The following is a 24025-nucleotide window of genomic DNA, read 5'->3' as shown; positions in this document are numbered from 1 at the left end:
TAGACTGTATAAATAAGGTTTTTCCTAGTACAAGGTCGTAATTCCACATTTTCACCAACGCATGAACCCGGCACAGACGTTGACCCGGAATTGTTTCTGTCGACAAAACACGTGTTTAACAAGCGAGCTAGGCAAACCAAAAACGGACGTTTGAAGAAAACGAAGTTAAAGGGTATCGTCATTACCATGTTTAAACTTCACACATGTTTTGCAATAATTTGTAACTGAAAGGCGTAAATAAAACATGTTGAACATTTAGTTTCTCGTTAAATTGAACAGAAAACTAGTTATGTAGCAGTAGCTAACTAACATGTATCTAACTAAGTAAAATGCTATTACCAGAAAAAGACATTCAAGTCAGCCTTTCTCGGTTGTGTGGTAAAGTACTTGCAGTCTGTTTACATAGTCATTAACTTTGACATTATTTCTTAGACTACACAGCACCACCATGGGTAAATCTAAACAGATCGGAAACCACAACAGTACTAGGAAGAAGAGTATTGGAAAGACATGGAAGACGAAACGTTACACGAAGCATTTGGACGAAATCCACGCCGACATGAAGCCGTCAGCTGCAGCCAAGCTACTAAAACAGGAGGTGGACTACGACGTCGCTGGTTGTGCGCAACACTACTGTTTACATTGCGCGTAAGATTCTTTTAGGCCGCCAATCCCGAAAGGTTAACTGAAAATAAATGGCAACTAGAAAACTTTAACGCGCATTTGTTTGGTTTACAGACGGTATTTTGTTGACGCAAAAGCCCTGAAGGAGCACTTTAAGACCAAAGGTCACAAAAAACGGTAAGATCCCCACTCATTTGCTGTTGTGGTAGTCAACTTGGGCCGCGTTCCCCAACGTTTCGGACATTTCAGATAGAAATGTGGAATAAATATGCATCTCCAACCTATTGAATCAGACCAGGAACAAACACTGCTCGATTCATGGAAAACGGGTCCCGTGATGCATAACTCTACTCCAGCATCCTAGTTTCACATCTTTGTAGGTGGGCTTGTTGTTTTACTTTTGGTAACTGAGCTGCTACATTTTTTTCTGTCTCCCACACTGATCAGGATTAAGCTGTTGAAGGATGAACCGTACTCTCAGGCAGAAGCGGACAGAGCTGCAGGTATGGGGTCCTACATACCCCACAAAACCGTTGAAGTGAAAACACAACCAATCGAAGAGGATATGGACTGAATGTGGAATGCCTTTATTTTGGTGATCACATTTACCCAGGGTTCAAGAACTCCCTACTTTTTGATGACTCACAACTATGGACATTGGTTTGCATGATTGCATTATAATATGATGTACATATGTATATTCCCCCGTAAATATTTCATGTGTGTGTTGTGAAATGTGAACTTGTGGTACACAATCATAAACTGAATGGAAATAGAGTGATGGGCTGGTTTCCAGTTTCTTCTGTTTCAGTCAGGTTTACAATTTTCTCATGCTTTTAGGAGGCTGGTAACAATGCATGTGTAATAAAACTTTTCAAAATGACTGCGAAATTTGACAACACTGAATATATTGAAGCTCTGAGTTTACAGTCAACATTAATATACAGTGCCCTCCATAAGAATAGGCACACTTCATTTCTTCCTTTTTGCTTTGTACTCCAAGAGGATTGGAAATCAAATAATAACTATGATTAATTGTCATTTCATTATATTTCACACCTTATATTTGATGTTGCAGAATTAATAATGAAATGTACAGAAACGTGACTCCAGGTGTACTGCTATAGCAACTAGGGAGTTTTTTCTGAATCAAATGTGGAATGGTTTTGACTGGTCAAGTAAATCTGATTTAAATCCAGTTCAATATGGCTTTTTGTTATGCCATTTGCTAAAATGTTTAAGGCAAAAATAACTGCCACTTGGAGACAGCTGCTGTACATGCTGTACCACAGCATCAACAGAAAAGATACTTAACTTCAGATGGGGTCAGTATGTTGCAGCGGTTGAAATCAGGCAGTTATTGTCTGAAAAGGATATGCAATGAAATATAAGTGCTTAATTTGGTGCCCTGAAGTATGGGGTACTATGTATTTCGACCTTCTTAGGGAGTTTTTCCTAGCCACTGAAATTCAACACTACTGTTGTTTGCTCCTTGGGGTTTAAGGCCGGGTGTCTCTGTAAAGCACTTTGTGACAACTGCTGTTGTAAAAAGGGCTTTATGAATACATTTGATTGATTGATTGATGTACACGAAGGGCTGTCATTTCGATTTGCCCCGACCGGGATTCGCTCACCTAGCCATAATGACCCAGCAGCTGTACTCAGGCAGCGACTTTCCACCGCGTTGCTGCTGCCACCATTTACTGTCAGATGCAGTCAGAACCGCGTTGGCATTTATGCTGCCATTGTCGTCTCATATTTCTATGAATTAGACACTATGTCTATGGTGGTATCATGTGGCTTTGAATTTTTCGTCGCAGATGTATTATGTTTAAAGGTACTCGTGTCCCACGAGTCATGAGCTGAAACAAAGGTCCCAGAAATGTTCCATATGCACGAAAACCCTATTTCGCTGAAGTGAAATCCATTGATTAGGACCTAATACGTTTCTTTTATTGAATGATTTCCCTACACGATCTGCAACTCAGGAAAATCTTCGAAAATGTTTCATGTTGGCTTTATGTATTAGTGTCTGTGTTGTTGTAGTAAAGTCTCAATTTGAATAAAACATCAGATGCTAGGTCAAAACTAAGAAATGATGGGTATGATATTCCCCCAGTTCCGATGTTCTAGCGGGATTCTGATGGAAGAATAACAAAATCGCACGCTGTCCCTTTAAGGGCTGTCTCACTCTGGGCTTGTCTATCTGGGAATGGATTGGATGTGGGAAATCAAAGAAATTGGCTCTGCGTTTACAGCTGTAGTAACAAAAGCGACTGGAAAGGCGTGGAGGTCTCTTCTAACTGTCGAGTACATTTCAACCGTTGTTGGTGGATGTTTTTCAGAAGAATAAAGATAATTCGTTATGGAGACCAAGTCCGCTTTTAGCTGAAGGGGTAAAAACAAGGATGGCCGCGGACGTGGATAAAAGATTCCCGGTGGACAATAATCCTTCTCCGGGGGAGGATGGGAGTCTGGACGTATCTCCAGGCGGGGAACGACTGGTGTCCGGTTCTTCCAAGCGGCCTTGGATAACTAGAGCTCTGTCAACATTTCTTATGCTAACTATAGTTCCTCTTATTGCCATTAGTTATAAATATTATCAGGATTCGAAACTTCTAAAACGTCATGTAAGTAATGAACATTTTATTTTAGTAATTTAAAAATCATTAAAGTTGTAGGCATAATCAGTAAATGTGTCGGTTTTATCTTAACCATAGTGAAATTAAGTGCTTGACTAGAATAGACGCCATCAATTATTGCAGAGATAATTAGCAGTACCAAGTCTTGAGCTTATAATGGAAATCTGTTATTATTTTTAATCTTTGAAATATTCACAGTTCAAATCAGTGGAAATGTACATGTTTCTGTGAAGGTTTTAAAAAAATGTATCAATTGTAACAAAAAACAGTTGCAACACTTTTCCACCCAAGTCGTTTTATTAGGGGGTTGCCACAGCTGGTAACTGTGTCTGCCACAGCTGGTAACAAAAACCCCCACTTACAGCGGTATTTGTTAAAGGCTCACAAGTTGTTCACGTTCGTCTCTCCCTCCCTCCCTCCATTGAGCTAACATCAGAGTGCACGCAGTCTGTCTTTTTTTTTTTTTTTTTTACACAACGGAGCTAGTTAATGGCCTAAAAGTATTCATATAAGCAGCCCCCGACTTCCCTTCCGTGCTTGCTGTCAGAGGATACCTTTTTGTCGAGGACATTATTGATACATTTGGATAATAATGGATACATTGTCACTGTCTCTGTGTGATATGAATTAATCAATTACAGAATAAGTTTATTTTGTCCCCCCAACAGGAAGTGGCTATAAAAGCACTTGGAACTGAGGGCCTCTTTGTATTCTCCTCCTTGGACACCGACCATGACCTGTACCTCAGCCCTGAAGAGTTCAAACCCATCGTGGAGAAACTCACAGGTTCCCCATCAGCATTCTGTTTTGCTCTTATCAATTATACCATACATTCGTCCACACACCAAACACCCAGTCACAAACCGTCACTGATTGGTGACCCTTCACCCCTCTTCTTGCAGGGATCACTCCTCCAGCTGATTTTGAGGAGGAAATTACCCATGACCCTAATGGAGAGACCCTAACCCTGGAGGCCAAGATGAAGCCTTTGAATCTTGACACAATGACAAAGAGCAAGGATGGCTTCCTGGGGGTAATAAGACCTGCTTTCTTACCTGTAATTTACTCAAGTGCTTTGAGCCATCTGGGAACAGATTACACCCTAGCCTGTAACTTCTTTACTGCTTTTGATGATTTAAAAAAAAAAAAAAAACTTCAGTGTGAGGACATATGGGAATGGGAAAAGGATATTGCAATTTCAAGTAGAAAGTATAATGCCTAGAAGAGGATGCCTCCTGTATCACAATACCTCTCCATCACACCAGGTTACCCATAGTTCTCTAAGTGGACTTCGCGCCTGGAAGAGTCCTTCAATACCCTCCATGTCCTTCTCAGCCAGCCAGTTCAGGGCCTTCCTGCCCCCCAAAAACAAAGGGACGGTGGGGGATACCTGGTGGGTCATTCCAAGCGAGCTCAACATCTTCTCCGGGTACCTGCCGAACAACCGTTACCACCCACCTGTCCCGAGAGGCAAAGAGGTTCTGTCCCGCTCACTTTCAGTTTGAAGTTCTTTAACTGTCTACCACACGCGTTCTTCACTCAAAGACTTGGGGCCGTGAAACCAGTCCTTGATGCGTGCATGTTCGTTTAATCAAAAAACAAAATGTCAACAGGAGCCTTTTTTTTGTTGTTTCCTGACAGGTTCTCATTGACTCACTGCTGAGTATGTTCCACCCGCGGCCATTCATCAAGCCTCGCTTCGCCCCTCAGGGAACCGTGGCCTGTGTCCGGGCCCTCAGTGACTTCTATGTGGACATTGTCTTCCGGTGAGGGGACTCTTCATTAAGCCTAGTTTATGCAGAGTTTCTGCTTCATTCAAATGTAATCGGCCCCCTGTACTTCCACAACGTAATTGGGCCCCTGTACCTCCACAATGTAATTGGGCCCCTGTACCTCCACAATGTAATTGGGCCCCTGTACCTCCACAATGTAATTGGGCCCCTGTACCTCCACAATGTAATTGGGCCCCTGCACCTCCACAATGTAATTGGGCCCCTGTACCTCCACAATGTAATTGGGCCCCTGTACCTCCACAATGTAATTGGGCCCCTGTACCTCCACAATGTAATTGGGCCCCTGTACCTCCACAATGTAATTGGGCCCCTGTACCTCCACAATGTAATTGGGCCCCTGTACCTCCACAATGTAATTGGGCCCCTGTACCTCCACAATGTAATTGGGCCCCTGTACCTCCACAACGTAATTGGGCCCCTGTACCTCCACAGGATTCATGCAGAGTTCCAGCTCAACGAGGTCCCAGATTTTCCCTTCTGGTTCACCCCGGGCCAGTTCACTGGCAACATCATTATGTCCCGGGACTCTTCTCACATTCGACATTTCCTCCTCTATGTCCCCAACGACAGGTCAGGGCGTAACCTCTTTGATTGGTTTTGGCTCTGCAGGCCATGTTGATTATTCAGTTGGGGTGGACCTTTAGGGTGCTATTGATGTCTGTCAGATGACTTGCCCCTGGTCTCACAGGACCCTGAACGTAGACATGGAGTGGCTCTACGGAGCCAGCGAGAGCAGTAACATGGAGGTGGATATTGGATACCTGCCACAGGTAGGCTGCTGACCTGGCACGTGCTAGACCAAGTTATACCACGCCGTGAGGCGCCATGACATGGCTACATTGGATTGGGTGTATTTGTGTCCTTGAGGTGTGTGGTTGTAAGCTACATGTGAATCCCCAGATGGAGCTGCAGGCCACAGGCCCATCCACGCCCTCCTTCATCCAGGACGAGGAGGGGAATATACTTGACAGTCGAGGGGGAGGCGGTGACCCGGTCCAGTTTGTCTTCGAGGACATCCACTGGACGTCTGAGATCAGTCGAGAGGATGCTGCTCGTCGCCTCGAGGTCACCTTCTACCCATTTAAGAAGGTACCTATCTATACGCCAGTTTTGTCCTATTTGTCTTGAGACTTATTCTAGTTCTTTGAACTTTGATCCGAACTGGGTATCCAGGCTCACTCAAAGATAAGTTGATAAACTCTTGGCCTTGGTAATAGGTGTAAATCAGCAATCGTCACGGCACCATGTCTTCTTCCATTGTCCACAGGTGCCATACCTGCCCTTCTCTGAGGCGTTTGAGCGAGCGCAGGCGGAGAACAAGCTGGTGCACTCCATCCTACTTTGGGGAGCACTGGACGACCAGTCCTGCTGAGGTGGCTGCTCCTTTGGGATACTTGTTGGGGTCACCTAGGGAATGGGTGATTAACTTAAGGGGAACCTGGGAAATATACTGCATTTAAAGTAAATCCTGGCCCTAAAATCAAGGAGTGCCATCTTGTGGGGGACTCAAAAAGACAACCCGTGAAAGCAGCAAGTTCTAAAATTTAGATGTGTATCTAATCTTTCTTTTTGTCCACTTCCAAATCGTCACAGGTTCGGGGCGGACTCTCCGGGAAACAGTCCTGGAAAGTTCGCCCGTCCTGGCCCTGCTCAACCAGAGTTTCATCAGCAGCTGGTCCCTGGTCAAAGAACTGGAGGACATGCAGGTGAGTTGCCTCTATGTTTCAGACCAGCAGAGACTGCTGGTCCAGGCACATCAGAAAACAGGCTCATTGTACTGAAACAGATGGAAAGGTGTCAAACACATTGGAAACCGTGTGTTTTATTTAATGTGCATGACTAACTCAATCATATTTCAACTTAGCTTCTGAGTGCTGATTGGCTGAACGCTGTGATCTATTTGAATGGAGTAATACAATGTAAACCATTCATTAATGTACTGCACATTTTAGATACATTAAATACACTGCTAAAAAAATGTAGGGAAAATGTAATCATCACAGTATAACACCAAGTAAATTAAACTTCAGGGATATCAGTCTGTCCAGTTAACAAACATGAGTGATTGTGAATAAATGTCACCTTTTTTTAGTGCAAATGAAAGTGAGAACAGGTACAGTGGAGAGGCAACAGCAAGACAACCCCCTAAAAGGGAATGGATTTGCAGGTGGTGGCCACAGACCATTGCTCTCTCTTTATCCTTCCTTACCGATTTTTCTCCTGACTGAGTCACATTATGAATTGCTGTGATGACATTCACCCAAGTTGGAACAGCCTGTGATTTAAATTGTTTAATTAGATTTTCGCTGTGAGTTTGAATCCAGCACTCAATTGGTTGATGATTTTGGTTTCCATTGACCGTTGTTCCATCATTTTGTTCTCAGCGAATTACACCATGTACAGTAAATATTTTATATCATTAAGATATTTCGTTTATCGAGACCCAATGTGTGATTTGTGTTCCCTTAATTTTTTTAGGCAGTGTATTTTCACCTTTCTGTATTTATAAGTTTGTTTCATCAAAAGCAAATCTGTTAAAGAAATCTATTAAGAATTAAGTCAACTAGAGATGTCACGATATCAGAAATGTATTCGATACCAATACCAGAAAAATTCCACGATTCTTGATACCCAATTCGATAACACTGTAAAAAAAATAATATATAAATCCCACATACTTAAGAAAACAGCAGAGGCTAAACACGATCTACTCAGAGTGCAACAGTAGTTTAAACTGACTGACATGGTGACAGACCATTAGTCCGGAATTATTTATTTAAAACACTTAAGTTATATGTTGGTGACAGATAAGACTGAACGGTGAGGACGGTAGCCTTACCATGTGTTTCAGGATAAGGATATAACTAAGATAATACTTTGGATACATTGTTAACGTGACGTGAATTTAAACTCATTTATTGAATTGAAAACTTATAATAAATTTGCATGTCTGTGTTCGAGTTGCTTCACTACAAGTGTTTCCTCCTTTAGTTTTGAGAGTTTGAGGGCACCGTTTGCAAAGTGTTTTTTTTGCCTTTTATGAGTTACATTGTGTTAATTATCGATTCAACGTCGTCTCCTTTCAGGCTAATGAACAGGATCCGGTTGAGAGTCAGAGGGCCCGTTTACACCTGGAGAAGTACAGCTTTCCTGTGGAGATGATGGTGGCACTGCCAAACGGCACTATTGTAAGTTCTTACAGTTCCATCTTTAAGTTGATACTTGTCTTTGTTGTTTCTGGCCAGGGGTGAAAGTTAGGGTAGCACTTAAATTATTTAACTCAGTTACATTATGTCATTGTTTACTTCGCCAGACTCAAGGATGCCTGAAAGAAACAAATCTCATAAGATTTTATGAATACATTTAATCTCTTGAGTCATGTTAATTCTTCTCTAATCATTGTAGGTCCATCACATAAATGCCAACTACTTCCTGGATGAAACATCCATGAAGCCTGATGAGGAACCCACTACATTTAGCTTCTCCGGGGGATTTGAGGACCCATCCACTGCTACGTATATCAGCTTCCTCAAAGAGGGGTTAGAGAAAGCCAAGGACTACGTGGGACAGTAAAGACGTGTGTGTCTGTGAGTGTGTGTCTGAATATAGGGTACTTCTTTTGAAGGATAGTGGTCAGAGAAACTTCTAACTTTAATTTAGGGATCTTATTTCTACAGTACTGGCAGCTGATGTTGTTTAATTAACATCCAACATTATCAGTATTAAAACATCCTCCAGAAAAATGCGTTGTGAAGACATATCGATGCCTTTACAATGTTTTTTTGTTGTTGAGTAATTTAACTCAATACTCAGTTGGTAGATGTTCTTAAGTGACAGAGTACTTTCATCTCGTTCCATATGATAATTAGCTTTTACCAATTATTCTAAACAACCAACAGTGTTCAGGGTTAGAACAGTGCCCAGCAATGCTTGGATCTCTGCAGCTTGTCCAGTTAATTTACTTTGAAGTCATTACATGAGAATTAGATTTATTTTACTCAGTTATACTGTAAATACATTTTCATAGCAAAACAAGTGTACGGCAGCATATTGCATTCTAGTTTTTTGTTTTAATATTGCTGTATTTTGCAATATGTCAAGAACCACATTTTGTTCAGTCATCTACTGTTGGAGAAGTTGGACAGAACGGTTGTAGGTGTTCTCCGTAAAGTTTCAGCAGTTTGTGATGGCCTTGCCTGAAAGTCTGAATTTGCCTGGGCGAGACCTGATGTCATTGCTAAAGCTTCTGCCAACAACACCTCACCCGTTTCTGTTTCCAACAGTGGTCATGGAAACCAAAACAAAGCTGTATGGTGACAGTGTGAAATGTTTTCTACCAAGACCAAATATTTTACATGTATATCTCGTCGATGCAATCTTAACTCAGCCCATTGGATATATAAACAAGGTGGTTTGAAGACAATGTTGATTGGCTTATAGCTGTGGTATGAGTGACCATGCGTATGACATCACTTTCTACTGCTCTAATTGTGTTGGTAAGAGGTTTTCTAGGGGTAATAAGGCGTTTTAGGTGCTTATGGTATATTGCCAATATACCATGGCTGAGCACGGTGTCCAGGCACTCTGTAATTCGTCTGGACTAAGAACAACTCTTAGTTGTGGTATATTGGTCATATACCACACCCACTCGTGCCTTTTTGCTTCTATCATGTGTGGATGGTTGATTTTTAAAAGTTTGTCTCATAACCAGTGTCTAGTTAAGCTCTGATGTAGACCGAACTGAAGATGCCAAATAAAAAACGAACCACTGCAAAGTCTTGATTGTCCTTTGGTGTCCTGAAGTATCAGAAATAAATCTTATACAAACACAATGTAACCTTATTTTCACATTGTGTGGATTTTGTCTATTCAAGAACAGGTCTATTTCTGGTTAGTGAAGCTACGTTCAGGTGTTCGTGATAACTTGATGCGGTATAGATTGCTTCCACAGGACCTCTTCACATTCACTCAATTTACACCAAGTCATAGTATTTGGTCCATAGCTAATGAGGGGCAAAATGAGCCCATATCTAATTCCACTCCTCCATTTTACAAGATGGTGGATGCTACTTTAACATCTACATTTCATAGGAGGCAAAAACAAGATGGTGAAGAACAACACTGCAAAGCTGTGCTGTGTGGAAATGCAGGCTTGCACATGCTAGCAGGCCTTCAGATGGCGATCCACTAGTAGGAGATGTGAACTACAGTTTCCACAGAACTACAGTACCCACAACGCAGTGTCTTCTGAAAGGGAGGTCTATTCCAACCTGCAGGATGATTGGAGCTGCAACGCGGCCAATACTATGTGGGGCAGTAAAGCGGACCGCATCCGTCGAAAATGTTGACCTCAGTCCCAAACTCAGCCCATGTAATTGTTTGGTCCACCTTCAGAGGTGAGGTTCATAATATTAACAGTTCAAGGTTGCAGCCCAAAATCACAGGATCAAGTTGAAACCATCAGGTACAGAATGTTAAGTCGTTGTTTCAGAGAAGACCGGTTCTAGATTTACGCAACGGTATTCTAGAATCCTTTTCAATGCCGTCACTGCACAGTCAGAGTGGGTGTTGCTAGGCAAGGTGGGTTGAAGAGGGCGGGTCTTCACCAGAACGTCCACACCTCCAGCTCTATAACGTGGAAGTCATCCCTTTCCGACAGGCAACAGTTGTTGAAGGTGTAACAGGGACTACTCCTGCCCTGGTACAGCGTCTCATCCAGCCACAGCCCAAAGTGACCACTGCAGCAGAGAAAGAGAGAGATGGGAGAGAGACTCAGTTCCTTGGTCAATGTTTTAGCAGTGCTCTTCATTGTCAGGCCCGCGGGCGGCTGGCGGACTTAATTGATTAAATGTCCCCCCACCCCCCATTAGAATAAGACCTGCATTGTTTTGTTGTGGGGTCTTATTGACCAAAGTGGCCTGTCAGGAAATGTGTCAAGAAAAGGGTTTTAAAACTAAGTATCCTCCTAAACATATCGACACATACCTGTGCCACCAAGAGACAAACATTTCAAGCATCAAGGAACAATTAACGTTATATATATATATATATATATATATACACACACACACACATACAGGTTTGACCGGAGTGGCCCTACCTTCCTCCTCCAATAGCAAAAGAGTCGAGGTCTCCCTTTATGAAAAATGAGTTTTCTCCGGTCCACCTGAAGCACTGTGGGTGTTAACAAGGACCGAGGATTAACTCCAGGTCTAAACCTAAATGATACATTAGTTATAGGACAGATCGTTCTGCGGTGCGGACCAGTTGGACCATCAGAAGTGCTTACTATTGAGAGCAATGAGTTCTTACACATTGTCAGTGCTTAAAAGTGGAAAGTGACCTTCCATAACCCAGAGCATTCATCAGCGTTTGGTTGGTACAGACCTGGATATGAATAGCAAACTCATGCGGTATTAAGTCCGAAAATCGAGCCCTTAAAGATGATCCACTTTTCAATTTCACTAGCAACACAACAATCCTGTGTGTGTGTGTGTGTGTGTGTGTGTGTGTGTCTGACCTTGAAGCGAGGATGCAGCATGAACAGGAACGTCTCTCCGGTTCCGTAGAAAGTCTCGCTCGGCCTCAGTGGGTGAGAGAGGAAGCTCCCAAATACCTAGGGCCCAGAGGAACAAACGTACTTCTAGACAAAACACAACCAAACACACCGGGACAACCAAACGAGACCAGCCTTACACAGTGGGGGTCCAGGCAAATCAGTATGCTGTTCAAACGGACTCCACCACTGTCTGGACCAGTGAGCGTCAATGGCGCAGATTAAATGAAAAAAAGCACCGGTTCTGCGCTACATGCTTCTGGCGTTCAACCTCTAACTTCTGAACCAGAGGTTCACAATGCTCAGGGTGGGTTTGGAACACTTGCGTCGTTGCTGACCTGAACATAATAAAAAATAAATTAAAAAAACTGTAGTATTAGAACTGTAAGCATTCACTTGGTTGAGCGAGTCCTTGATGACCATGAGGACGGGGGAGTCGCTGCCACTCAGCTTCCGATAGAGAGACTTGAGACTGAAGCCGTGGCGAGACGTGCTGTAGGAGAGCCGCCACGCGTGGCCAACAGTCCTGGCCGGTAGAGCTGCCGAGACCTGAAAACCAACGCAAGGGAAGCGGAAGATTGAGACAGTAGGAAAATATGTGCACACAGAAGACACGCCAAGATCAGGATGTGCTGAATAGAGAATATTGTTAAAAAAGACAGAAAAGAGGGATAAATGCACAGCTGACAGGCAGCTAATGTATTCAAGTTTCTTGGTTTAACAGAGGCACTTTAACGTTACCTATAATTAATTGAATAGAATGAATCTGGAAGCAGTAGGAAGTTATTTTAATTAATGATCCATGTTTGTGATCCAAGACTGGATGAGCCCTGTATATTGTGTGTGATCTTCCATTGTAAATTTGGGTGTGCCGAGATCGTTTTGTAACGTCCCACTGACCGTCCGACACTCTGGTCCGTTTCTGCATAATGACTTGATGTTCCAACGTTAATGTTTGGCTCACACTCACCTCTCTGACAAGTGACTCGTCCAAGATGTGACTCTGAGACACAATTTCACACAGTCCTTCTGGCTCCTTGTCGAAGACCAACGGTAGTTTGCCACTTCCATCCTCCACAGACACCAGCTGCAAGAAGGGACACACGAACTGGCTGCAAACCCATAAACATCACACTCACTCAAAATCACACGTCACACTCAGACAACCGCCCACCGGCCCACCGGCCCACCCCACCTTCCAGCACCAACCGCCCCCCAACCCAGCCCACCTTCCTGGGTTCCTACCTGGACCAGACTAGACCAGACGCGGCTTGAACGCACAAACAGGTGCTTACACATCCACAGGCCCACAGCTGCACAGATTGTCTTCACCACTAACGCTCCAATCGTAGTTAGTGGAACAATAAACGGTCAATACTTATTCCATCCACTGTAAACCTTTGCCATTTGCAAATGAATATATTTTAGACCTCCTAAAAGGCAACTTTGAAAAGTTAACTTTCCACTCAGATAGAGGCCTGAACTGCAACTCCTGGCCACTGAGTGCTTAACCCGAAAATAGAAGGAAATGGGTGGATGCTTCCCCCAAAGGTGGCCTGGATTCTTTTCAGAAATACCTGACAGCAAAAGAATAGCAAATTTGCTTCACATTGAAAGTCAAAACTCCATCTATAGGGTCATGCAGATTCTCCAGAGTAATTTCCCCCATTATTTTAGATATGACATCACTGTTAGATAACTCTTTGTCATCAGCATTATTCTACATACTTTCAAAATATGAAGACCAAAGTAGGGGGACTATCTTTTTTGTTAAGACACCTGTCCTCCGAAGCATACCCAGTACTGTTCTGGTTCTGATCACGCTGCTCGCTCAACCGGGAAGAATATACCGGAATCCTTAAGACTTCTACCTCGATAGCAGCTCAGAGGTGTCCAAGCCACCATATGGAGTAGCGGCGAGGCGAGGCAGCCATACTATTAAAACACCAAATCCAGTGACGACAGTCTTCATCGTGGAACTTCTTTATGGCTCGTCGATGACTCACCTCCCAGTCCTCCCCAGACCGCCCTCGGTGCTTAGACACCTCTTCTTCCTCCTCCTGATTTTCCACTCCGTCATCGACTAGCACAAAGTCCTCTTCGTCGCCCTCTCCCTCCTCCAGCCCTCCATCCAGGATGCAGAGGTCAGGTCTCCAGTGGCTCAGGTAGGCATAGAGCTCGTCTGAACTACAGGCACCAAGACGGGGAACCAGAAAGATGTACCGTGAAGACGTTTGTCTGACGTCCCCAAAGCGAGGTCATACAAACTGGACCGGTTAAGGGTTAGGAGTTAATGTTCACAGACGGGTCAGTGGAACGTTAACATTTAAATGAAACAACTTCGCAGAACCCCCACGTTCATACAGACTCTTAGCTGTCTTAAAGTTTATTGCCCTAAAAAAGAAAATAATCTTACTTTGACAAATCTTAACCCCAAACCTTAACCTAACCCTGACCTAACTCTAACCTTAACCTCAATAACTGTACCTGTATGCCTAAACTTAACCTAGCCTTAATGGCTTACCCATAATGCCTAACCCCAACCCCAATTCTGACCTACATTGTAACTTTTAACCAAAACCTGACACCTAAGGAAAAATACTTTTCAAAATGGGGACAGGAAAATTTCTCCAATAAGTCAACTTCTTCAGAAACACTTTGCTGATAGGACCTTCATTCAGTAAACTGTTACTACTACTGGGTTGTGAGGTTCTCCAAGCTAGCCATCGTAAGATGAATTCACCAGTAAGATCCTCGGGATAAGATCTTCTGCAAAACGACTGAAATTGAAATGTAAATAAACAGTCTCCTTTTGTGGTTTCTGACTACAGACTGTTACCTCTCCTGAGAAAAGGTGAACCAGCTGTCCCTATAGGGGAATGATTTGGATGTCCCAAGTTGTAGGCCTGCAGCCAACCCCTTCTTCCTCCCAGTGGACTGCCGGAGACGCAGCCTGACAAACATCAGACCTCCAGAATTCCCAGGAGGAGGTCTAGAGGGGCCTGGAGAGGAGGTGGGGGAAGAAACAGGAAGAAATAGAGATAAAAAAGAACTCTAGATTGGAATAGAGAAATGTAAATAATTGTAATTGCATTTCCCCTTTCTTTCTCTCCTTTGTCTCCTTGTCAAAACCCACTGGAGGAGGTTAGAGTGGTAGGTTATGGAGATTCTCCCAAAGGGTGAAAGACAAAAAATGAAAGTTGGAGCACCAAGCATATTATAGCATCCATCTTTCAACAAACATATAAAGATGGCCTAAACTGCACTGCCAGGGATAAAACAACAACAACATAAACCTATCAACTTCCTTTTTTTTTACCTGGTGTCTGATTCCTCACAGATTGCTCCTTCTCTGTTTGCACACCGTCCATATGCTCCTTCATTCTGTTCTCTGTCCAGGGTGCCTCTTGTCCTCCACAACAGAAGGTGGCAGCACTGCTCAGCACAGCCACTCCCAGAGCCCCAGGTGACTTCACATCCTTCCCCTCTAGCTGCCTCTCTGCCTCAGCCATGTCGCAGCTCTTCTCCTCAGAGACCCCCTGGTCCAGGCTCAGACCCAGGGTAGACCTTAGATCTGACGTCGCGGCAGACACCAGTGCTGGGACCGTCTCCCCCTTGTGGTTTGGAGGGCTACTGCTGCTTTGCCTCGCGTTCTGCCGGAGTGTCTTGCCAGTTTTGAAGAACGTTTTCTGTGTCTTCTTAGATCCTTTCCAGCTGGAGAGTTGAAATAAATAACATGTTTTTTCTACTTATTTTGGGGTGGCTTTGTTTTCTTTACATACAGAATGTTTTGTGAACCAATTTAATTGGGTATGATGAACGGGCAAAGGAAAAGAAAACCCTACACACAATCTTGCCGAATGTTTAAGCTTATGCCACAGGAAGGATGTTCAGCAAGGCCAGTTTCAGGCTGCTTAACGTTGAATATGCAACAGATGCAGACAGAACACACAGGGGACCGCAGAGTGATCATGTGTCCACACGGTCACGGAACGCTGACCTGTGCATGGAGGAGTTGAAGTGCACATGAGAAATGTCCGAGTAGAAGGAGACGGAGGTCAGGCAGTCCACTGAGCAGGACACCAGGTACTCTTCACAGCCATGCTCCATCACCAATGGGTGAGTCTTACACGGGTCGAAGAAGATCTTATTGGACGTCACCACCAATATACCAGAAACCACACCCTAAAGATTAACAAGATTAAAAAGGTGATAATTGACAGGTGATAACTGACAGGTGATAATTGACAGGTGAGAGAGGTGATAATTGACAGATGATAACTGATAGGTGAGAGAGGTGATAACAGACAGGTGATAACTGACAGGTAAGAGAGGTGATAACTGACAGGTGAAAGGTGATAACTGACAGGTGAAAGGTGATAACTGACAGGTGAGAGGTGATAACTGACAGGTAAGAGGTGATAACTGACCAGTGATAACTGACAGGTGAGAAGTGATAACTGACAGGTGAGAAGTGATAACTGACAGGTGAGAGAGGGGTGAGAATGTATTGTGTACTCCCACCTTGCGGTCGGTGATGTAGCGGCAGAAAAGCTTGAGGTACGGCATGGCTGCTGGTCCCTCCCCTTGGGAACACTTGGGGGGCAGAGTCAACAGGCACAGCTGTCCGTCAGGCATTGGAACCGCCTCAACATCCTGAGAGAATAAAAAAACACAGAACAGCCGGAAAGACCACATTTGCATAATATGAGAAAATGTGCTTTATATCCCCCTGATTTGAGTCTACAGCAGCCTCGCACACCTCGCACACTCTACAGCAGCCTCGCACACTCTACAGTAGCCTCGCACACTCTACAGCAGCCTCGCACACTCTACAGCAGCCTCGCACACTCTACAGCAGCCTCGCACACTCTACAGCAGCCTCGCACACTCTACAGCAGCCTCGCACACTCTACAGCAGCCTCGCACACTCTACAGCAGCCTCGCACACTCTACAGCAGCCTCGCACACTCTACAGCAGCCTCGCACCTCACACACTCTACAGCAACCTCACACCTCACACACTCTACAGCAACCTCACACACCTCACACACTCTACAGCAGCCTCGCACACCTCACACACTCTACAGCAACCTCACATACCTCACACACTCTACAGCAAACTCACACACCTCACACAGCAGCCTCACACACTCTACAGCAGCCTCACGCACCTCACACAGTCTACAGCAACCTCACACAGTCTACAGCAACCTCACACAGTCTACAGCAACCTCACACAGTCTACAGCAACCTCACACAGTCTACAGCAGGCTCAACCTCACGTTAAAGAGTGCTTAAATACAGAGCTGACTAAGCAATTAGATGGAAGAAAGGCATTTAAAGAAACAATCAATCATTGCCATTAGCTAAGAGTTTTTCAGTCCTGCATTGATGATTGAACCATTTAATTTCAGCTCTGCTAATCGTTTTTGTCCTCTCCTAACAAGGACAGTGTGATTGCAGGAATTTTGTGAGGTTGTCAAAAATAGTGAGGCAAGTGTTTAGATTTTCCCCAATCATGATTAAAGACCTGGCAGGGGGCCAGAAAAGCATCATTCAATCTTTTAAAAATACTATCAAAATGTATTTCCTCTGCGTGGTTTGCAGAATACACATGGTTTCCTCTTTAATGTTAAGGGCTTGGGAAAATCAGTCGGTGGAAAGCCACTACACACAGCACCAAATCCAATGAATTACCACCATTATTATTCTCCTTACCAGCAGTTTGTCGTACTCCGCGTCTGGTGAAAGGGAGCTCGGGCTGGCTGTTGGGGCTGCAGAGAGCCCTGGGTCTGGGTCTGGGTCTGTATCCAGTTCTGGTTCCAGCCTGAGGTTGGGGTCAGCTTGCATCGCCACGGGAGATGATCCTTGGCCTTTAATCTTCGGTACGCAGAGTTGCTTCAAAATGAGAAATATTTTCACAGAACAGAGAAACACTTCTTACCCTGCTGTTGATAACTTTGCCTAGACAAACACCTCCCACTTCCCCTTTTTTTAAAACACAGTGAATTATACAACCGCCTCACAGTGATCGAATCAGTAAGCTACTAGCATTCATGAGTGGACGCTTGATTTGATAACGATGCAAATCAGTTCCCAGAAGGCCATGGGGGAAAGGCTTGTCTGTCAGTCACTTGGCATGTCAATTTCATATCGCAAAGTTAAAGGAAAACAAGAACACATGGGATTACTATGATGGAAACAGTTCATGTAACAATTTATGATGATATACATTAGGTCTAGCAGGATTCAAACCCTGTTCACGCAATGTTCACAGGTGTACACAACAAAATAGTTAATTGGCCACTAAATCAACAATTATGCAAAAGCAGTCTCAATGTCCAGACATGAAACTGTTTGAACAGGGGAGTCCCATAAGCACAGGCAAAGGATATTCAATGATTTGGTATACTATATGGAGGTTATAAAGAATAAAGATCACCCCCAATGTGTTTACTAACTCAAAACTTTTTTTTAAAACCACAAAGCTGTTATTTATAGTGATTAATGAAATGTTAAGGTATATATGTTTTGTTTTTTTCAGAATTTTTTTTATGGTTTACTGGATAAAGTAGAGACACTGCAAAAGAAAAAAGAAATCACATGCTGAAATAGTGGGATTCGATCCTATGCTGGAGCTGAATGCGTTTTCAGAGGCAGCAGCTGAACGCTAGGTCTGATGCCACAAGGCTAACATAACTTTGACCTTTACTTTGAGAAAAAGCTCTTGATTATTCAATCTCTGTCCCATACAAATTGTGTTTATGAATAATAAAACTGTGTTACTGAAAGAAAATAATGTAAGATTTTTTAGACAGTTGAATTTGAAATATTGATATAATACGGTCGTTTTTGTTTGTCAGTATTGACAATGTGAAAATGTTTTCACCCTGTGGTCCGTGTACGGTACACAGCCCCGATCAGGGTGGGAACCACAGTGTCTCCTTTTTACCTGTCGGGAGATGAGGGAGGAGGTGGAGGAGGAGGTGGCGATAGGAGGATGATCTGCAAGGTTATTGCACTGGGAGGAGACAGTGAACACGGTGTCTTCATGTTGGCCCTGCCAGAACACACACGACGCCAACAACACACACGACGCCACATCAGGTTATGACTGTATATTACAGCCAAAGTTCAATCAGACCGAGTGTCAGTGTGTTTTATTCATTTGGAACTGAGACACAGAACGTCTCTGAAGGATATTCAAGGACCAGCAGCTATCGTCATACCGCTGTAGATGTCTGAACAAGCCTTGGTGAGTAGGTGTTGTCCTACAGAAGCACCGCAGTCCTGTGACAAGCCAAACGATGCCATGTGAACCCGCTGTGTGGCTGCCTCCCACACAGAAAAACAGAAGCAACACTCAGCTATTGACAGGTGACCTAATTTATACCCTGACGCTTGATGGACTCCACATTTACAGGCAAAATTCACATTGTGTGTGTGTGTGCGCACGCGAGTGAACTGTAGTCTAATTGCTTTAAAGCTTGCGTATTGAGTTTTAAAACATCATAACACATGAACGAGCCGTAGTCATACCAGTTTGGCAATATTTCAATACTGGTTCACTGAATTCCTCAGTGACTGAATTCATTGGTAAAGTATTTCAATATCTGTCACACGAAAGTCTAACGGTCTGAGTAATGAACTGCAGAGAACGAATGTTCTGAATGTTCCATCCCAGTTCGATAATCCACACAGTCCAATACACCCTCTAACCCTCCGCCACTCGAAGCCAGATTCAGAGCAACACTGATATGGTGCTATGCCGTACGTTCCATGTAATCAATGCATTACAAAACCTTCCAAACTAAACAATACACAAATATTGAATATGTGTTAGTGCCATGATATTATTATGTAGGTTTAGACCACATTTAGTTTTGAAAACGGTGGTTTCACATACCCATTAATCCCCTTCATAAAAGACATGCTCTAAGAGAAACAGGAACATTAAAGGCTATGTTAACAAAAAGCTTCCCAAATCTGAGTAATAAAACAAATGAAATGCATTCAAAACACATACCTTAAACACATTCCTCCCTTTATAACTGTTGTAGAGATTTTTAATGTACCCCTGGATACCCATTAGAATAAGGAAACACTGTGTCTGAACTGTGGACAAACTAAACTACTCTGTTCTGACCTTTGGACGTTCAGTATCAACCTCTATCCAATTTACACAGCTACATTGTGCAATTTACTGGCTATGAAAAAACTTTGTGGGTACCAGGTCTTAAAGGGAGATATCAAGGTTTTGTAAAAAGTGAAATTTAATTGTAGTCTGAAGCCTATCCTATCAAACAGCGAAGAAGCCAGCTGTTGGCATCAAACAGCTACGATGCAGCTGTTCCTATACACTTGTTTAATTGTTTAAATCCAACTGACATTATCTCTGAAGACTACCTCAAATTGTCCATATTGGATGCACAAACATAAAGGTTCCTCAAGCTCTGGAGAAGCAGATAAAGGGCCTCACTGCCCAAATCCAGAGCTATCACTTTAAACATGTTATTAGCATTGATGCATGAGGTGGTCCAAAAGACTGTGACTCACCGTGCTGTCAGCTTTGTTGTCAAGTAATTCAGCCTCCTCCTGGGACTTAGCTGTGGCGTGTTCTGGTTCCAGTCCAGCCTCTGCATGGGCGAGATGTAATAACATTGTGTTGGTGAGCAAAGATTACTCGTCCAACTCTACCTGCTCCTGAAACACAACTGGTGCTGCTTCTAATCCACTCGTTTTGTCGTATCATACATCACTGTGTTCATGCAAAACTACGTCCTCCTATTCTTATCTCTGCCTCAGGTGGTGAGAATTTGAATAAAAATAATAAAATAAAAAAGTCTCCTTTTCAAATGTGGCACTGCTCTCATGAGACACACGAGAAACACAGATGTTTCGGGGGTTTATTACAGTACTGAGGTTCCTTCTTTAACATGCCTTATTTAGCAGACCTGTATCCAGGGACTGACAGAGAGCCATCCTTGCATACATACATACATTTATGGACATAAGTGTCCTGTAATAAGGCACAGTAACGTAGACAGTTTTAATGTGTCAGCAAACTAGTCCTCTTACATTGCCCCAATCAAGTTCTAGGTGAATGTGTGTGACAAATACTTCACTGAACCAGTGGTACTACCAAAACTGTAAGGAATTCCTTACCGAATATTAGTATAAAAATAAGTTATTCAGCTGAAACGTAGTCAGGGCATTAGGCAAATTGCAAATGGAGGCACTATAGTGATTAGACCACTGTTTCCGTCACATAGTTGAGACATAGTTGAGACATAGTTGAGATATAGTTGAGACATAGTTGAGACATAGTTGAGACATAGTTGAGACATAGTTGAGCCTTACAACACAGTCACATCTGGTGGAAATGATTGTCCCTTAATGCAACGATTATGACCGGTGAAAGTATTTTACACATATCATTTGAATAACAATTTCATATTCAGTAAACCCCTGGGATCTGTAAAATGGGATATAAAAACAAAAACCCATTTCCCCACAGGCACGTACATTCAAAAATCACCATTGTCCTACTGTGGGTGTTGGGAAGGCCAACCAGCCCTCAGCTATAAAGAGCAAGAGGAAATGAAAACAGGATCATGTGCCTGTGAGTGAATGTTTCTGAGTGTCTGAGTCCTCAGGTACTTTCTGCCTTGTCATCCTGATTGAACTCCTTTGACTTTTCTAGCTTCAGTGCTTGCAATTCCTAATAACTTTTGTAAATGCTCCATCAACAATACAGATTTCCCACAGTCTTTGCCTGCATGTTTTTTTTGTCATTCTCCATTGTCGTCTGCTAAAGAAGATATACTGCATATAAACACAATAATAATAATAATAATAATAATAATAATAAGATATACTGCATATAAACACAATAATAATAATAATAATAATAATAATAATAAGATATACTGCATATAAACACACTACTACTACTACTACTACTACTAATAATAATAATAATAATTAGACGTTGAACTACTGCAGGCTCCAAGTCTCTACTTAGCACCGCACTAAATATCGACTCAACCTTGAGCGATGCCTCACCTTGGAGGTAGTACTGGCGCAGACGGGGATTCCGGATGTGGGGGACGTGGTCAAGGGGACGTCCGATGGCACGGTTGGTCTGACTGCCGTCCCTGTGATTTGGGCCCGGCTGAGGCCCTGTCCCTGCGGGACCGGCGACTGAGCCGTGGGACTGAGTAACCCCAGCTGGGAGCTTAGACCCCAGTCTGAGGGAGAGACAGAACACATGAGGTTGTGGAAGGGAAGGCTACTGGCATGTTTACCATTTAATCTCATTAGGAAAGATTTCGGACTCCTATCTACATTATATATTTATAAATGTTCTCTTATTATGCTGTTTCTTGGTTCTTTTTATTTTCAATATGTAAAGAACCTTGTGTAATCACTGTATATGAAATGTGCTATGCAAATAAATGTGCCTTTGCCTTATATAAGCAAGGGCAGCATATGACTCTCACCTGAGTCAAATACCCCTTTAAGGCAATCAGCCATGACTCTTTGTATTTAAATGAATCAGTGCTTATATTGGGGGGGTCGCATTGGCGTTTCATGCAGGGGAGTTCGGGATACAAGCTGCTGCGGTCTCTGGCGAGCATCTGCACTCCCCTCGCCCACATAACACCCTTGACTGTGCTCCTTTGCTCGACTGAGAAATATATTCACACGAGTGATGACATTAAAAAGGTGATGAGTGCTTGAACAAGAACAGCCATCACTTTGTGCAGATGTGCTCCCTTCCCCCTCAACACGTTTCGGAGAGTTCCTGACACAGACGCGGAAGGGAGACACGGCACCAACTGAGACATCCTGGGATTCCAGGAATAACTGAACAGAGACAAAGCTATGCTTTTCTGGGAGGGGTGGTGTGGGGGGAGGGCAATAATCAATTTAATCTCAGGCAGACCTGGTCTTGACATTCCCAAAGTAGCTGGGCCTGTTTTTCTTCCTCTGTTGTGGTTTGGGTTCCATGGCTCTGGGGTTTTAACAGGCGGCCTTCTCAAGCACCTATCTGGAAGTACTGTGATGCTGATAACGTTTCTGTAGGATGAGGGGCTCGGATAGCACCCCTCCACATCCCTTCGGTCCCCATACACTTATTCTCTAGTAATCGTACCTGCAGAAGAGTGTAAGTTAGCACGCCTAGAATAATGAGTGAGACTAAGTGAATATTCCAAGTACAATTCAATTACAAAATCAATGATGCACTCACACCATTTTTACAAGGGTACAATCTTGTGCTAGAAAAATGGGCAGGTCCTGTAAAAATCATGATCATGTTGTATTGACACAATACCTTTAGGACAATAACAAACAAATAGCGATGGATGCATGTATATTGAATGTTTGTTGTATATTTTTAAACATTTCTGGTGTCGTACATTATGTATAGCACATTCAGTATTTCTTGACAAGTAGACATACATCATGGAATTTGCAAGATGTATGTCTGCTCAAATTCCTCTGGGCCCGACTTATGACGCAATGAATAGAACTCTGATAAATCTATGTTCTAATTTCTTTCAATCACCTTCAGTAGATGGAACCGTTTTTTCACGAAGCTTAAGTTCAATATGAAAATCGGTTGGAAGCGCAACACAGTATAAGGAAGTATACCGAGAAACCATTCTGTCATAGAGAAGGTCGCAATATCATCTGACAGATGCCCGTTCCCACTATCATAACGAAATTCTGATGGATGCGGCATTTAAACATAGCGATGGGCAGGCACTCTGGAATCAGAAACATTAAAAACACTGGAACTGACCTGTCATGAAGATTGCCCAGAATGTGGATTGAAATCGTCTGTTTTCTGCCATAGGTTTCCGCAGACTTCATATTGCGGTGTAACGTTTTGTGATATCGCCGCATATAACAGAAACAAGTTTAACACATACGCTCCGCCCATTTTACCCATCTCAGTTATTTTTAAAGGGCCAGTGGTTAAAGAGCTGATATTTCGAAGTCCTTAGTGTTTCATAAAAACAGCTTGCAGGAGCTTAATTCTGCATACATGAACGCCCACGAGTTAACTATACTCAGCCAATCAATAGATTGTTATTTTAAATCCTAAATGCAGAATCCCCCAGACATGGCTATAATCAATCTAACCGTAGCAATGTTTTAATGCACCCTAATGTTTTTTGCACAGCGTTTGCAACATTTCCACATACCTTAGTCTATATAACGAAGTTCGTAGCAAAACATAGCTTTCATCTACTTAGATTTCTACAAATAAATAAATACTACACATGATCATTTGTGGTAGTATGTAGCTAGGCTCATTCACAATCGTCCAAGGCTTCGCATAGCTTTGCCAGTCGAGGCGCTATCTTAAAACAGCCACACATACGAGCTTTGCGTGC

At 43.1% G+C, this 24025-nt stretch overlaps 3 protein-coding genes across 5 annotated transcripts; 2 read left to right on the top strand and 1 right to left on the bottom strand.

Moving 5' to 3' along the window:
- The first annotated feature begins 41 nt into the window (after positions 1 to 41).
- On the top strand, positions 42 to 1401 carry znf593 (zinc finger protein 593). The gene is made up of 4 exons (XM_010879617.5): positions 42 to 172; positions 433 to 648; positions 739 to 801; positions 1072 to 1401. The coding sequence occupies exons 2-4, from the start codon at positions 449 to 451 to the stop codon at positions 1196 to 1198; spliced, it is 390 nt and encodes a 129-aa protein (XP_010877919.1). The 5' UTR covers positions 42 to 172; positions 433 to 448; the 3' UTR covers positions 1199 to 1401.
- A 1421-nt stretch (positions 1402 to 2822) lies between these two features.
- On the top strand, positions 2823 to 9901 carry selenon (selenoprotein N). The gene is made up of 12 exons (XM_010879616.5): positions 2823 to 3254; positions 3935 to 4052; positions 4169 to 4299; positions 4532 to 4744; positions 4908 to 5032; positions 5492 to 5629; positions 5748 to 5829; positions 5960 to 6148; positions 6327 to 6432; positions 6653 to 6765; positions 8146 to 8247; positions 8465 to 9901. The coding sequence occupies exons 1-12, from the start codon at positions 3033 to 3035 to the stop codon at positions 8630 to 8632; spliced, it is 1707 nt and encodes a 568-aa protein (XP_010877918.3). The 5' UTR covers positions 2823 to 3032; the 3' UTR covers positions 8633 to 9901.
- si:ch211-15d5.11 (nuclear receptor coactivator 7) lies at positions 9028 to 23953 on the bottom strand. 3 transcript variants are annotated; one of them, XM_010879615.5, is made up of 16 exons: positions 23428 to 23951; positions 22567 to 22776; positions 21684 to 21868; positions 20175 to 20254; positions 18571 to 18678; positions 17337 to 17516; positions 16140 to 16271; positions 15616 to 15800; positions 14935 to 15329; positions 14455 to 14617; positions 13622 to 13802; positions 12586 to 12702; positions 12012 to 12164; positions 11580 to 11675; positions 11160 to 11233; positions 9028 to 10797 (listed from the first exon to the last, which is right to left on the bottom strand). In XM_010879615.5, exons 2-16 carry the CDS (start codon positions 22629 to 22631, stop codon positions 10662 to 10664), a joined length of 2250 nt encoding a protein of 749 aa, XP_010877917.2. In that variant the 5' UTR covers positions 22632 to 22776; positions 23428 to 23951; the 3' UTR covers positions 9028 to 10661. The 3 variants fall into 3 exon arrangements, 2 of the variants coding, with proteins under 2 accessions (XP_010877917.2, XP_019909770.2); XR_002197919.3 differs by lacking the exons at positions 9028 to 10797; positions 11160 to 11233 and having other exon boundaries at positions 11586 to 11675; positions 11756 to 12164; positions 23428 to 23953; XM_020054211.3 differs by lacking the exons at positions 20175 to 20254; positions 21684 to 21868; positions 22567 to 22776; positions 23428 to 23951 and adding an exon at positions 19645 to 20116.
- Positions 23954 to 24025: the final 72 nt, after the last annotated feature.

The sequence above is a fragment of the Esox lucius genome, chromosome 15, assembly GCF_011004845.1.
Source record: "Esox lucius isolate fEsoLuc1 chromosome 15, fEsoLuc1.pri, whole genome shotgun sequence".
Classification (NCBI taxonomy): domain Eukaryota; kingdom Metazoa; phylum Chordata; class Actinopteri; order Esociformes; family Esocidae; genus Esox; species Esox lucius.
This window is presented reverse-complemented; position numbering and strand designations above follow the sequence as displayed.